General features: G+C 37.2%; 1 protein-coding gene across 1 annotated transcript; it reads right to left on the bottom strand.

Annotated features, from left to right (window-relative positions):
* Positions 1-13,708: 13,708 nt before the first annotated feature.
* LOC135107761 (uncharacterized) lies at positions 13,709-14,065 on the bottom strand. Its single transcript, XM_064018095.1, has one exon. It carries the CDS (start codon positions 14,063-14,065, stop codon positions 13,709-13,711), a length of 357 nt encoding a protein of 118 aa, XP_063874165.1.
* Between the last annotated feature and the right edge of the window lie 2,922 nt (positions 14,066-16,987).

Below are 16,987 nucleotides of genomic sequence, written 5' to 3'. Positions count from 1 at the left end.
CTAAAACAGTTGTTAAAAGTATTTAAAAGAAAAATTTGGTAAGAGACACTTTAAAAAAAAAGCATGTGGTAGTCTTTAGAGTGAAAGAAGACAAGATTATAGTGAATCAGGAGAGAGAGAGAGAAACATAAAAGAATCATCATAGCACCATTAGCAAAGGATATGACTGAAAAGGTAACAGACCCAGAAGATGAGATTGAAGAAGTAATAAGATTAAGTAAATAGGTGGAAGGTCAAAGCAGACCCATGAAGATAAAGTTCAGGTCCCAAGCTGCAACTAAGGGGACACTAAATGGATCCTGGAGACTGGGAAAAAATAGAGAAGTTTAAGAATACAGGGATCAGAAAAGATATGAGTGAGGATGAAAGGAAAAAAAAAACGAGTTGTGGAAGGAAGCAAATAAAAAAAATAAATAAAAAATTTAAAAAGGTGAGGCAAGAATGGAGGAGGAAAGGAAATAGTTTTACTGGAAAGAAGCTGAAGAAGTGGTGGATTGCCAAGAAAGGAACTATGAAGAAGAATTAAAAATTACATACACAAAATGTAAATGGATTATGATCTGCACAGGTGGAATTAAATGATTACTTAAGGGAGGCTACACCAGATGTGATGGGAATCAGAGAAATAAAGTTGAGTGATGGCATTGACATCAACATTGGGAAAGAAAAATGCAATATGTGGAAAAACTAAAAGGAAAGAAAAACAAGGCAGAGGAGTGATGATACTAGTGAAAAGAGACTTTGTTGCAGATGAAATGACCTTTTGAAAGAGGATTAGCAGAAGTGATGAGTGAAGGTGGAGCAGAGAGGAGGAGGCAATAAGGATTTTGCTGTGGTGTACATTCTACTAAAGACAAGTTCTTGGAGAACAGAAGAATACCATAAAAGATTAAAGATACAAAAAAGTAGTGGAGTGTTTGATGAGTACCAGTGATGATAACATGACATAATTTCTATTGTAATAATGTAAATTGGGAAGATCAGCCAGTGGAGGGAAGTGAAAAGTTGGGAGGAGAATTGTTAAGGATGGCTATGAATAACTTAATGACACAGTGGGTGGACGAAAATACTAGGTTTAGAGGAGAAGGCACGCCCTCACAGTTGGACCTAATATTTACAAAGAAATCAAGAGTGATAGTGATAGTGGACAACAAGAGCCCAATAAGTAAAAATGATCATATAGTGGTAGAGTGTACAATGAAAGTGAGAAAAGGAATGAAAAAAGATGAAGGTATAATTATGGAGGGACAAATTTGGAAGGTTTAAGAAACTAATTTGAACATATAAACTGATGTGAGTTTGATAGAACAGTGGGAGTGGTAGAAAAGTGGAGAGTTGATAACTATATATGAAGATGTGAGGAGATTTGTGCCAAAGAAAAAAAGAGATGTTAGAAAGCAGGAGTGGTTTCATTGGCCTGGAATGAATGGAGAAAATGAAAAACACAAGAGAATTGGGAGATATACTAGAGGGTGAGAAATGGAATGACATGATCGAAGGAGTGACTAGTTATATGAGCCAGTTTGCTGATGATGCAAAGCTAATAAGAAAGATGGATAAGAAGGAGGACTGTGCCACTTAGCAAGAAGATCTGAATGTAATTTGGGAGTGGAGTCAAAGATGGGAAATGGAATTTGACAAAAAAATGTGGGATACTAAAGTTTGGACATGGTAGCAAAAGACCCAAGTATTGTTACACAGTTGGAAAAGAGTTCATCGGAGTGAGGAGGAAGGAGAAAGACCTTGGAGTCATCATTACTAACAAACTGTCACCAGAGAAACATCTCAGTAGAATAACAGACAAGACCTACAATATGCTGAGTAGTATAAAACTGCTTTTAATTACCTGGATGAGGATATGATGAGGAAATTGACTGTGATCAGAATGAGACCATGATTGGAATATGCTGCAGTGTTATGGTCTCCATGTACTAAGAGAGAAATTGGAGCAAATACAGAGAGCTACAACAAAAATACCTCCTGCCTTCAATCGTATATAATATGTCATATGAGGAGAGATTGAAGAAATTAAATTTCCTCACTTTGGAAGAGAGAAGAAAGAGAAATCTGATTGCAATGTACAAGATCATGTCAAGATTTGAGAAATTAGATTGTGGGGATCTGGTGGTGAGAGATTACAGAAGTGTAAAAGGACATGACCTGAAGGTGAAGAAGGGAATGTGCAGAATGGTTATAAAAAGAACAGTTTTCCACAACAAATTGTTGGAGTTTGGAATGAATTGGAAAGAGACAGTACATACTAGCTCAATACACAATTTTAAAGATACTGGATAACAGTAAATATCGAGACAGGACAGCAAGAGCATAGACTCCTCCTCCCATAAACCACAGCTAGGTAAATACATACATGCATGCATGCACGCATGCACACACACACACACACACACACACACACACACACACACACACACACACACACACACACACACACACACACACACACACAGAAAATATGGAGGAGAAAGGGCCTGTGAGAGATATAAAAGTGCAAGAAATGAACATACAAAGAAGGGAAGTGAAGCAGAAATTGATTATCAAAAGGATATAATAAACAAATATAAAGACAAACCCAAGCTATTCTATAGTTATATTAAAAGCAAGACTAGACTAAAGTGAGATAAAATGCTGTGTCTTGAAAGATGAAAGAAAAAAAAATCATACTGAAGAGAAATATGTTAGATACTAAATAAGAAATTCTAATCAGTATTCACAAATGAAAAAGCATTTCTGGAAGAGCAGAATAGAGATCCAGAAAAGAAACATTGGATAACTTAGTAATAAGTTGTGAAGAAATAGAATCAGAGATGGAAGCATTGGACAAAAACAATGCTATTGGTCCTGATGGCATTTCCTGCTGGGTATTGAATGAATGTGCAAAAGAATTAAGTAAGCCATAAACCAATCAGTGTAAGATTCCCTAAAGCAGGGGAAGCTGCCAGAAAGTTGGAAATGAGCAGACATAGTACTGTTGTTTAAGAAAGGAAACAGAGAGAATCTTCTCAACTATAGGCTTGTTTCTTTAACAAGTGTAGTATGCAAAGTCATGGAAGGAATTGTAAGGAAGAACTGGATAGATCACATAGAAGGTAACAAAATATTATCAGATAAACAATTAGGTTTTGGAAAAGGAAGATCCTGTGTATCAGACTTGTTAAGCTATTACACCAAAATATTAAAAAAAAAAAAAAAAATGCAAGAAAGAGATGGGTGGGTAGATAGTATTTACCTGGATTAAAAAAAAAAAAAAGCCTTTGACAGAGCTCCTCATCAGAGGCTTATCAGGAAGTTAGAAATCTATGGAGGTGTTCAAAGAAATAAATCAAAACGGATTGAAATTTTTTTAAAAGAAAGAAAAATGAGAACAACATTGAGAGGTAAATACTCTACTTGGAAGGATGTAACTAGTGGAGTTCTGCAAGGCTCTGTATTAGCACCAATTATGTTCCCGATTTATGTAACTGATATGCCTGAAGTAATTGGAGAATGGAGCTACATGAACATGTTTGTTGAAGATGCCAAAATTCAAAGAATTGTAAAAAATTAAGACTGCTCTAGAGAGCTGCAAGATGACCCAAATAATTTGACTGAATGGAGCTATAAATGGCAGGTAGAATTTAATGCAAATAATTGTCATGCCTTGAATTTTGGAAGAAACAATTCACGACCAGAATGGTAGAGAATATACACTTAAAAAAAAAACATATTTCCAAACTGGAGAAAGTCCAAAAGGCAGCATCAAGAATGGTACCATCCCTTAGAGGGTTAAGCTATGAAGAAAGATTAGAAAAGTTGAATTTATCCAAATTAGAGGATAGAAGAATAAGAGGTGATATGATCATGATGTATAAATGCTTGATGGAAAAAGAAAAGATTGACTTAGCAAATTTGTTTTTAGTGCCCTCTAAGGGAGTGTGATGTTCCCTTGTGGCACACGATTATTACACAACCTATCACTGGATTACGAGAAATACAAGTACTGACACTTTTATGATTTTTAATAAATAATGGAATAATCCGAAATAATAATAATAAAAAGAAAGCAATTCAGAAATACAAAATAAATGGTAACGTACTCTTCAGTTACATAATTCAGAAATACAAAATAAATGATAGCTTACTCTTCAGTTACATAATTCAGAAATACAAAATAAATGGTAGCGTATTCTTCAATTACATAAAAACTACGATGGAGATATTTTCGCGACTACTGAGTTGTGGGGGAGACCAGAGAATAAATAAATAAATAACAAATATATACCCAAAAAGTATGTATATACCTGAGGACAGTCTCACACGGTGATCTCGAACCAGGTGGTTTCACTAGTCCCGTGGAGAAAACCAACAAAAAAAGAACGAAAAAATGCGAATATCTATCCACTCAGAAATAGTTTATCAACAGGAATATCTGAGGGGAATCCAAGAGGGTCTGAGGAGAATCCGAGAGAGACTGCTTTAGTAAATTATTGTTAAATAAACACTTACTTAATATTACAGGAAATGGAGGGGGAGACTATCAGACTGCATGCTCACCTGAGGAGAATCCGAGAGAGACTGGCTTTGCTTGTGAGGAAATCGGCGGGAAACTAAGGATAAAGGTTTCCAATGGGGAAATTTATTAAGTTATAATTTTGTTTTTAGTGGGGGGGGGGGCGACTAGGTTGTGAGTTCAGGGATGAAAAATATGAATAATTAAGTTACTGTTTACTTTATAGTTGTTACTTTAAGAAGTTTAATTCAATGGACTTTTGAAATCAATTGGGGAATTAGTCAAAGTCTGGTATCTCTTCCCGGCTTGCGTAGCAACAGGGGTGACAAGGCAGCGAAGCAAAGAAGACTTATCAGATTCGTCAACCTCATTGGCGCGGCGTAATTATCTGGGATTTGTTTGGGCTGGTTTAAGACCTTACCATTATAGAATTAATTTTATCATATTAAGGGCTCCCCATTCTCTGGGATTAGGTGAAAAATTCGCCTCTATAACCTGGCCAAGCAGGAGAAATTACGTTTATTCACGGGGTAAATTTGTTATAGAAGTGGTCAACACAGTGACGCTGAGAGGGGGGGGGGGAAAGCAAGGACAAAAGGACACTGAGGAGAGGAAGGGAAGGGGAGGGGATTAGTCACATGGTACTGAGATTATGGTCACCCCCGCACACTACATGGGCCCTAGCCTAGGAAAAAAAGTAGAAATATACATAATTAATTTCTCAGCACTACACGAGCCTTTCATCCGTTCTAGAATTTTTCACCTCTCTCTTTTCTCCTTACCAAAAAAAATAAAATAACACCTTCACATCCGAGTAATTAGAAACTCCCCTCACCACCACATAACCAAGCCAGGCTGACGAACTGCACGTGATCTCTGTCGGGAAATAACTCTGACATTCTCTCCCATACAATGGCTTGTAAGCCATATCACCACAATGTCCCTTGGAGACATAACTCGGCTCTTTCTCTCATCTCAAGGAAAAAGAAAAGAAATTCCACCCCAACCAGCCTCTTGACCTCCTGTGGTGTGAGGACTTAACCTTAAGTCACTCCGTCACTCTCTGAAACGAGATTCGGCCACCCCAGTACTCGGTTCCTTCCACTCGGACAGTCATTTACTCATCCACACATTCACTCATACCACGAGATACTACAGATGATTACGCGAAGCGCTCGCCACGTCCTGAAGTAATCCACCACAGTATGTCCCGAACGGGTTGTCGAGTGCAGTAGTAGTCTGCGAATTAAAGTGGTTCCTTATTCCTTCTCAAATTCTTACATCACCTCTCACATAGTACCCATACCCGTCATACCACGATTCATTACAACCAGTCCAGCCAGACCATGCAAAAGTAAGGGGGGGGACTCTATTTACCCCAAGCACTCTGCTCTTTTCTATACCGTCTTTCCAGCGACATTAACATTCCTCAATATAGCGTCTGGGACGGTTACACACTCTAGGCGGTAACACTTCAGTTTCTATATCAGGTTGGAACACTGTGTCTTGAGCTGCAACTACGTACTCTTCCTCACTGTGAAACTGTTTGATCTTTTCTGCCGCTCTTTGCACCATCTTTCCCGAGAAAGGGTCTTTCACCACATAACCACCGCCTCCTCTTAAAACTTCCACCACCTTATATGGGCCGTCCCAACGAACACACAGTTTCTTACACACTCCTGACTCTGTAGTTTCTCGCTTCACCCACACCAACGCCCCAATGTCTACCTTCTGCTCCTTGCGTTTCCTGTTGGCCGCATTACGGTATTTCCGAGTCATTTTTTCGTGTGTTTCCCGGATCAGCCGGCGGACCACATCCACGTCTTGCTCGTCACCATCAACTGCGGGTAGCCTGGCACCCACCACTCGGGGCGCATGCCGGGAGAAAAACGCGAAGAAAGGTTGTTGGGCGATACTGGTATGGACGGCGGCATTCATAGTGGCCTGACACACAGGGAGTAGGCGAGGCCACCGTAGCGGGTAACCTCGGCACATGGAAGCCAAGATGGATTTGAGCGTGCGATGGAGTCGTTCGGTGATGGCGTTCCCTTGCGGGTGGTAGGGAGTGGTGTAACAGAGGGTGATGAGGTGTTGCTGGCAGAATTGTTGGAAGATCTGGGAGGTGAACTCGCCCCCGTTGTCCAGGACGATGGAGTGAGGAGTCCCGAAGTCGGTAATGTACTGCTGCAGCGCCTCTACAATTCCCTCTGATAGTTTGTTTTTGAGTGGATAGAACTTCACAAATCGGCTAAAGTGATCTACGATAGTCAACACATATCGGTAGCCACCACTGCCTGCAATTATGTCCGTCAGGTCTATACCTATCCTATCTAAGGGCTTCTCTACTGAAGGTAATTCTTTACGTACTGGGTTACGTCAAACTTGAGATTACACCAGTAAAACAATTCTTCGGCCTTTTTAATTGTCTTTTTCTGACCCAGGTGGCCAGAAAGCTCATGTGCATGTTTTGTCATTACTCAAGAAAAAAAATTATAGTTCATTACTATTTCTCCTCCTCTGGTTTTCCTCTTAATCATTGTTATTCATTACTCCTCCTCCACCTCCTTTCTCCTTGCATTATTACTTATTACTCCTATCCTCCTTCTTTCTCCTTCCTATACACAAAGACTCCTGCTCCTCCTCCTCCTCCATTCTCCTTGCATTATTACTTATTACTCCTATCCTCCTTCTTTCTCCTTCCTATACACAAAGACTCCTGCTCCTCCTCCTCCTCCATCCTGAACGTTCTGTGCCTCTCCAATCATCACCTGCTCACCACCATGCACGTGCACGCCCTCCTTTGAATGTCTCGCTTGGCATCATCATCACCTTCAACATTTACAATTATTTCCAGTCTCCACCTCTTTCGGTTAGTCGCGAAATAAATCCCACCGCTGCTCACCAGTTTAGTGCCCTCTAAGGGAGTGTGATGTTCCCTTGTGGCACACGATTATTACACAACCTATCACTGGATTAAGAGAAATACAAGTACTGACACTTTTATGATTTTTAATAAATAATGGAATAATCCGAAATAATAATAATAAAAAGAAAGCAATTCAGAAATACAAAATAAATGGTAACGTACTCTTCAGTTACATAATTCAGAAATACAAAATAAATGATAGCTTACTCTTCAGTTACATAATTCAGAAATACAAAATAAATGGTAGCGTATTCTTCAATTACATAAAAACTACGATGGAGATATTTTCGCGACTACTGAGTTGTGGGGGAGACCAGAGAATAAATAAATAAATAACAAATATATACCCAAAAAGTATGTATATACCTGAGGACAGTCTCACACGGTGATCTCGAACCAGGTGGTTTCACTAGTCCCGTGGAGAAAACCAACAAAAAAAGAACGAAAAAATGCGAATATCTATCCACTCAGAAATAGTTTATCAACAGGAATATCTGAGGGGAATCCAAGAGGGTCTGAGGAGAATCCGAGAGAGACTGCTTTAGTAAATTATTGTTAAATAAACACTTACTTAATATTACAGGAAATGGAGGGGGAGACTATCAGACTGCATGCTCACCTGAGGAGAATCCGAGAGAGACTGGCTTTGCTTGTGAGGAAATCGGCGGGAAACTAAGGATAAAGGTTTCCAATGGGGAAATTTATTAAGTTATAATTTTGTTTTTAGTGGGGGGGGGGGCAACTAGGTTGTGAGTTCAGGGATGAAAAATATGAATAATTAAGTTACTGTTTACTTTATAGTTGTTACTTTAAGAAGTTTAATTCAGTGGACTTTTGAAATCAATTGGGGAATTAGTCAAAGTCTGGTATCTCTTCCCGGCTTGCGTAGCAACAGGGGTGACAAGGCAGCGAAGCAAAGAAGACTTATCAGATTCGTCAACCTCATTGGCGCGGCGTAATTATCTGGGATTTGTTTGGGCTGGTTTAAGACCTTACCATTATAGAATTAATTTTATCATATTAAGGGCTCCCCATTCTCTGGGATTAGGTGAAAAATTCGCCTCTATAACCTGGCCAAGCAGGAGAAATTACGTTTATTCACGGGGTAAATTTGTTATAGAAGTGGTCAACACAGTGACGCTGAGAGGGGGGGGGGGAAAGCAAGGACAAAAGGACACTGAGGAGAGGAGGGGAAGGGGAGGGGTTAGTCACATGGTACTGAGATTCTGGTCACCCCCGCACACTACATGGGCCCTAGCCTAGGAAAAAAAGTAGAAATATACATAATTAATTTCTCAGCACTACATGTTTACAAAAGGAAATGAAATATTAAGAGAACATAAAATGAAACAATAAATAAAAGGAGACAAAGACATACAAAAATATAGTTTTCCAAATAGAGCAATAGATTATGGAATTCACTGCCAGAAGAGGTAGTGTATGCAAACAGTATACATAAATTTAAAGAAAAATATGATGAATGGTTACTAAAAGATGGGACATTATGAGCATGACTCAATCCTGTAAAAAATACAGATAGGTAAATACACACATACACATGATGAGAGTGATTATTAGAGAAAAGTCTTCTCGTTGGAAGGAAGTTATCTGTGGGGTCCCACAGGGATCATTATTGGTCCCTATCATGTTTACAATATACATTAATGATATGGATGAGGGATTTAGTAGTTAAATGAATCTCTGCTGATAATAATAAGCTATTAAGAAGAATGGGTAAAGAGGACAATTGTGAAATGTTGACCTTGATAAAATTTGAGAATGGAGCTGCAAATGGAAACTGGAATTCAAGAAATACAGTGTAATGGAGTTTGGAAAGAGTAAGCAGAGGATTTCAGGGTAATATAAACTTGGAGGAGAAATAATAAAGAAATCAAAGTCAGAAAGAGATCTGGGAGTATTTGTAGCAGATAACATGCCATCAGAGAAACACAAATAAAAATGTAAAAGAGATTTACAAAACTTTTGAAGAATATAAGAATGGCATTTACCCACATGGAAATTAAAAGAAATGGTAAAGAAATTGACACTAGTCACTCTGATAAGGCCAAGACTGGAATATGCAGCAGCAGTGTGGTCACCAAGCACAAAAAGGAACATCAAGAAACTTGAAAGGGTTCAAAGACCAGCAACAAATTAGCTCCAAGCTTATTGGAAATGTCATATGAGGAGAAGCTATCAAAACTGGAATTGACAACCCTGAAACAAAGAAGGGAAAGAGGAGACTTGATTGCAATTTATAGAATCATGAAGAATATAGTGTTCTGATAGAGATAGACCTAATAATAGAGAGGACCTTGATAAAGAAGACCTAATAATGTGGGACATGAAAGATACAAGAGGACATGGAAGAAAGATAAAAAAAAATAAATAAATTGTTACAGAAAGAATATGAAAATGAACAGTTTAAAAAAAAAAAAAAAAAAATTGTTACAGAAAGAATATGAAAATGAACAGCTTTCAAAATCTTTATTATTCTCTTCCTTCAGTAATTGTGCATCATCTGCAGACAAGCTCATGTAGTTGGTTATCCCTGTCCACCATGTCATTTTTATATAAAGCAAACACGACTGGTGCTGGAACAAATCCCTTGGGGAACTGCTAGATACTTTACCCTATTTTGATGTCTGATTTTTAATAACTTCTCTCTCTCTCTCTCTCTCTGTCTCTCTCTCTCTCTCTCTCTCTCTCTCTCTCTCTCTCCTCTCTCTCTCTCTCTCTCTCTCTCTCTCTCTCTCTCCTCTCTCTCTCTCTCTCTCTCTCTCTCTCTCTCTCTCTCTCCCCCCATCCATTTTAAGAGTCCATCCTTTAATCCAATATTCTAGATTTTCAAAATCAGCCTCTGGTGAGGCACAATTTGTTTGTTTGTTTATTAATTTTTTTTTTCTCTCTCTCTCTCTCTCTCTCTCTCTCTCTCTCTCTCTCTCTCTCTCTCTCTCTCTCTCTCTCTCTCTCTCTCTCTCTCTCTCTCTCCTCTCTCCTCTCTCTCTCTCTCTGTCCAACAATCTCTTTTATCATGTCTAAGTAGAAACATACAAGTTAGTAGCACATGATTTAGTCTCCTTTAAGGGCTCCATTTATTTGTTCTTTGTTGGTCTTTGATAGATTTAACAACTACACTTGTTAGTGATACTAGTCTATAATTTGGTGGCTCTTTCTTATCACATCTTGTATGCATTGGTATATCTTCTCTTTTCCAATCCTGAGAAACCTTACTATCTCTGAGGGAGGTTACAATAATACAATTTATTTTCTCTGTAAATTGATCATTGCATTTCTTCAATAACTCCCCAAAAATTTTATATGGGGCTTATATCTTTACCTCATCCAGTTTCTTCATCATATTATTTTGTTCATCTACCTATATTCTGGTCAACACCTTATCTTTTTCTATACCATTTGGTTTTACAAACTTCCTTTCTCTTATAAAAATAAAACAGTTTGGAAACTTACATTTATCTTGCCTGCCATAGCCATTAAATCCTCATAAATTGTTCTCTTTACTTTTTATTTGTTTTCTCATTGCAAGAAACTATGAATTATTATGACATCAATGTTTTCAGCTTTAATGCAAGTAACAAAGTCCACATGGTTTCTCATCATTGATGGAGCTCCATTATTGTACACAGCAAAGCAATTCTTCCAGTCTACATCATATTTCTTGAAAAAAAAAATTGAAACCATGTTAAAGATGTCTTACTGACTATAGTGGTACTTTACAAGGTATTGCAGAGATAAATTCTTCCAAAATGTCATCTTCTTCTTTGTACTTTACAAAAACCACCGGTTCTGGATCACCTGCAATGTCCACGGATTCATCAGTTTGCAGAGAAAATTTTCTTGCTTTTTTCAGTACCATAATGAACTCAAACTAAATACATTCTGAAATAAGATCAATTCTACATTTTAGTAGTATTGATTAAATTTTGTTCACAATATCTGTTTTAACAAGAGTCTTCATCATTGCTGTTGCTGCTGAATTCATCAGCTTCTCTCCAATGTTATGTTTCTCTCTCTCTCTCTCTCTCTCTCTCTCTCTCTCTCTCTCTCTCTCTCTCTCTCTCTCTCTCTCTCTCTCTCTCTCTCTCTCTCTCTCTCTCTCTCTCATTAATGTCACTGCAAAGGATGCCAAGGAAGCTTTCTCCAGAGGAAAAACTGAACTATAGGGAGCATCTATCCAACTTCATTTAACTTTTTTTTTTTTTTTTTTATCTTTCGAGTAACTCAGTTGGGTTTCAAGAAATTTTGGATGGACTGTTTGCAAATGATGCTTCAACTTATTTTCCTTCATAGATTCATTGGTAAAGACTTGCAGGTACTAAATATACTGAGGATGTACTCGTACATTCCCAGGTTGTTATCTCATCTCAAGGCAGAAACAGACAGGCAGAGGTAGAGACAGACAGACTTATCAGACAGAAGCAAAGAGGGCCTTTAGGTGTGTGTGGGAGGGGGAAGGCATGTATGAGTTATTATAATAAACAGAAATAAGTGTGTGAGGTAGTGAAGGCCTTTTGAGTGCTTAGGCCACAGCATTGCAGACACAACTGCTCTCATTCAGGCTCTTGCTGATTGCTCAGTGATCAGAAACAAATATTATACATGAAAGCTGCTCACACTACAGATGGTATTACACTAATATTGGTGCTGTATTACCGTGTTTCTTTTGTTAGTAAGCATCCTGTAGAATCTTTACACTGTCCTACTGGATTATAACAGCTACATTACCCAAAATCATTATGTGAACAGCTGTGAATTATTAATCAATTCATTTATTTATTTGTTTATTTATTATTTATTTTTTTATTTATTTATATATTTACTTATTTATTTTATTTATCTATTTTATTTATTTATTATTATTTCTTTTTCTTTCTTTTTTTCTTTATACCATCCCATGACCCTCAGAAAAACCCTTGCAGTCCTCATTTGGGTTGTGACTATGGGTTTGGGAACCACTGTTCTAAGCTATATAAAGTCTGCTTTGCTATAATTAAACCTTCTGCTTTTGTCTTTTGTTTTCTATTTCCTTTTCATCCTTTACTTTAGATTCAGTTTCAACATGATCTCTCTACTAAGGGACACTCTCTAACTTGACATCTTCAGTATATTCTGGTTCTTTATTAAATAATTGATCAAGTGTAGCTGGTGCCCCTTCATATTCAAATCATGTGCTTTCCTTTACCTATTGTGTCAATGAATCCATTGTCAATTTCAACAAAATATTTCTCCAAGACTTTTCTTCCTTTTGTATATCATGCCTCCCAGCACTTTATCATAGTTAAAATCCCTCAACACTAGTGTATTTTCTTTCTGTTATTAATAACCCCTCTAAACATATATATGTATCCATTATAATTTTTTCTTATAATACTCTTAGCTTCAACAATTGGTGTTCACTGACACATACCATTTTGTAAATTCTCTTTTTCCTCTCCTTTCTGGATTCTTGCCAGACACCTGCCATATGCAGCAAAAGTTTATGTACTATTTCATTCTTCTTTACTAAGAACTTTTTTCTCTTCCTTTTGTCTGTGTTGTATTTCTCTTCCATGTGCTGTAATTATCTCTCCCAATATTTATTGCCTCCACTATATCACATTATTTAGTTTTGACTAGGTCCACAATATTAGGCTTCTTCCATCAGTGCTGATGTGATAGCATTTATATTTCTATATGTTATACTCCAATTTTCATCTCCCCCTTTTGCTCCTGTCTATTTTCTTTTATATGTTTGTACTGCTTCTATGGTCTCATGTCCATAACATTCCAGTAAGTCTCTCTCTCTCTCTCTCTCTCTCTCTCTCTCTCTCTCTCTCTCTCTCTCTCTCTCTCTCTCTCTCTCTCTCTCTCTCTCTCTCTCTCTCTCTCTCTCTCTCTCTCTCTCTCTCTCTCTCTCTCTCTCTCTCTCTCTCTCTCTCTCTCTCTCTCTCTCTCTCTCTCTCTCTCAGCCTTGGTTCTTAGTTTGTTTAGTTCAGCTCTCTTGTTCATTTAGGTTTCTTATCCAGACTAATTTTTCCTGTCCTTAGTTAGGTCCAGTTTCTATGCTCTGTGCTAGGATTTTTTGTATTTTCTCAGCTTCACATAAGAACCTAGACTAATCCTAATCAATGTTTTCCAATTTTTATGTATTTTCCAGTTCTGTGGATTTCTGTTGCATTCACTATATTTTTTCCTTTTTTCTTGTACTTGCCTCACAGTGTGTGTGTGTGTGTTTACACTTACCCAGCTGTATTGTACACGGCATGAACCAAAGCTCATTTTGTCCTGTCTCCATAACAATATTTATCCAGTTTCTCTTTAAAAATGTGTACACCATTTGCCACAACCACCTCTTCCTTCAAATCATTCCAGACTTCAATAGTTCTATACAGGAAGCTGTATTTCTTGATGTTGCTTAAACATCCACTCATCTTTATTTTCTTCCCATGCCCCATCATCTGTCTCTCTCCCTCCATCTGTGGTACCAAGTCATTTTTGTCTATTCTTTCTATATTGTTTACTAATTTGTACATTGTTATTAGGTCTCTGCTTTCTCTTCTTTCTTGTAGTGTTAGTAAACCCATCTTTTCAAGTCTTTCTTCATAGCTAAAGTTTTTAAATTCTTGTACCATCTTTGTCACTATCGTCTGTATTCTTTCCAATTTCCATGTATCTTTTTTTTCTGTGTGGAGCCCAAACTACTGCTGCATATTCCAATTTAGGACGTATCATGCTTGTTATAATTTTCTTCATAATTTCTTTATCTAAATAGTTAAATGCCACATTAATATTTGTTAACAAGCTCAATGTAGAGCCGAATATCCCGTTTGTCTCTTTCAGGTGATACTGTGTTCTGAATCATTACTCACAAATCTTTTTCTTATTACTTTTCGTTATTATTTCTCCTCCCATTTTATACTTCCATGAAGGTCTTTTTAGTTTTTTCCTATTTCCAACATGTGGCATTTTCTGGCATTAAATTCTAGTTTCTATTTTTGGCTCCATGCATGTATCTTGTCAATATCCTTTTGTTACTCCTTGCAGTCATTTTCATCCTTTATTATTTTCATTATTTTTGCATCATCAGGAAGCAGGCTTATATAACTATTTAGATCCTCTGTCATATCATTTACATATATTTCAAAACATAATAGGTGCCAACACAGATCCATATGATATCCCACTTGCCATTTTGCACCAACTTGAATTAGTACCTCTGATTACTGTTCTCGTTTCCCTCCCTTGTAAATAATCCTCCATCCATCTTAATGTTGCTCCCTTTAGTTCTCCTCCATTCTCTAGCTTCCACTTAAGGCTTTTGTGGAGAACTTTATCAAAATGCTTTTTTAAAATCCAGGTATACCACATCAACCCATCTGTCCCTCTCTTGCACTCCATCTATTACTCTTGTATAGAAGCACAGTAGATTTGTGACACAGGATAACCCTTTCCTGAATCCAAATTGCTTTTCTGTAATTATCTTCTCATCTTCTAGATATTCCACTCATCTATCTTTAATTACTATTTCACAAAGCTTGATTACAATACTTGTTAGTGACACTGGCCTTTAATTTAATGGTTACATTTTACTTTTCCCTTTGTATATTGACACTATGTTACCTCTTTTCCATTCCCTTGGTACTTTTCCTTCTCTCAATGAGCTATTAATTATATCCCATATGGGTTCTTCCATTTGTTCTCTGAGGTGTTAATTATATTCCATATGGGTTCTTCCATTTGTTCTCTGCATTCTTTTAATATCCATCCATTTACTTGATCTGGTCCCATACCTCATCTAACATCCAGCTCTTCCAGCAGTTTCTTGATTTCTTGTCTCTTCTTGTTTCTCCCATATTCCCTCATTCTGTGATACCACTTTCAGTGCCACAAATTCAGTTTCCTTTGCAAACACAGATTGAAAACTCTCATTCATTAGTTGACTCATCTCCTCAGTAGTTTCATGAATTCTTCCTTCCCTTTTTAACTTGTTTATGCCATCCTTATATTTCATTTTCCCATTTACATATCTGAAGAAGAGTTTGGGTTCTTGCATTTTCTTACTATGTCAATTTCAAGGTTTCTTTCTTCTTCTCTTTTTATTATACTCGTACTATATTCACCCCTTGCCTTTCTGTAGTCTTTAGCTTTTCTGTTCAGTTGTCTCATAATTTTCTTCCATGACCTGATGACCTGTCTTTTTTATATATACACACCTGGCATTATACCATTCACGTTTCCCAATTTTCCCTTTATAACTTGGCACAAACTGTTGTGCTCCTTCTCTTTACTTGCTCAAAAATATCTCATAATTTTTCTTGTACTTCTTTACCTTCAAATAGCTCATCCCAGTTAATTTTTCTATAAAATTTATTAAGTTCTGCAAAGTTTGCCTTAGCATAGTTCTGTCTCCCACTTCTGTATTGTTTTTTTCCTGTGCAATACTTTTTTCCTCCTGTGGTACTCATTCTATTATCACATGATTGCTTCTTCCCATTGGATTCAGACAATGTATACTTGGTCTATTTTCTTGGATTTTTGTAAACACTAAGTCCAACTGTGATGGTTCTTCTTCTCTGCATCTTGTAGGCTCATTCACCCACTGTCTCATTGTATTCACCATCATGGTTTACATTAGTTCTTCACTTCATGACCCAACATTTTCTTTCACTTCCAGTGCCTCCCAATTATTTCCTTTAGTGATGAAGTCGACTACTAAGAGTAATTTGTTATTTTTCCTTATCATTTCTTCTATACTATTTCTTGTTTTTAGGTGCATACTTTCAAATTTATTGGTCTCCCATGCATTACTTTTTGGTGGTATGTATATCACAATGATTTTTCTTTTTCCACATCCTTTCATCTTAATCACAACACTCAATGTTTCTGCCATTCCATTACCATATTCCACTTGCTCAACAACAATATCCTCTTTTACCAATATCATCACTCCTCCTCCTTTTCCTTTCCTGTCTTTCCTTCATGTCCTATATTCTTCCTTTCCAAATCCTAACTTTATTTCCTCTTTTAGTTTGGTTTCTGCTAAACATACCACATCTGGTTTATTATTCTTTAAGTAGTCTGTAAGTTCTAATAGGCTCAACACCAAACTGTCTACATTAGTTTACATAATCTTTAAATTTCTGCTTGGTGATCTTCTGTGACATCTCTGTGCCACCATTTCCTCAATTTTATGTCCACAGCTTTCCAGGTGGATATTCTTGCTAGTTCCTGTGTTCTCACCTTGTTTTTTGACTGGGCCTCTACTTTCAGTTTCTTCAGTTTACTTCTTCATTCATGCCTCTTTTTATCCATGTTTCCTTCATTCCTTCTACTTTTGCAAATTTTTCTGTTCTTTGCAAGACACATTCCACTGCTGTTTGTGACATGAATCTTATTTTCATTGGTCTTGTTCCATTTTCATTGTACTTTCCGATCCTGTTAAGCTCTTCAATTTGTACAATTACCCCCTCTCCTTCCTCCACCACTTCTGCTATAATTTCCTTAGCCTTTTTCACTTCTTTCTCTCTAGCTATTTTCATGGATAGGTTCTTCTA

The sequence above is a fragment of the Scylla paramamosain genome, chromosome 15 (genome assembly GCF_035594125.1).
Source record: "Scylla paramamosain isolate STU-SP2022 chromosome 15, ASM3559412v1, whole genome shotgun sequence".
Lineage (NCBI taxonomy): Eukaryota > Metazoa > Arthropoda > Malacostraca > Decapoda > Portunidae > Scylla > Scylla paramamosain.
The sequence above is the reverse complement of the archived record's forward strand: the minus strand, read 5'-3'. Positions and strand labels throughout refer to the sequence as shown.

What these genes read in the sequence shown, in the direction of transcription:
- LOC135107761 (XM_064018095.1), bottom strand. Translation starts at nt 14,065, where the DNA reads ATGGTACAAGAATTTAAAAACTTTAGCTATGAAGAAAGACTTGAAAAG.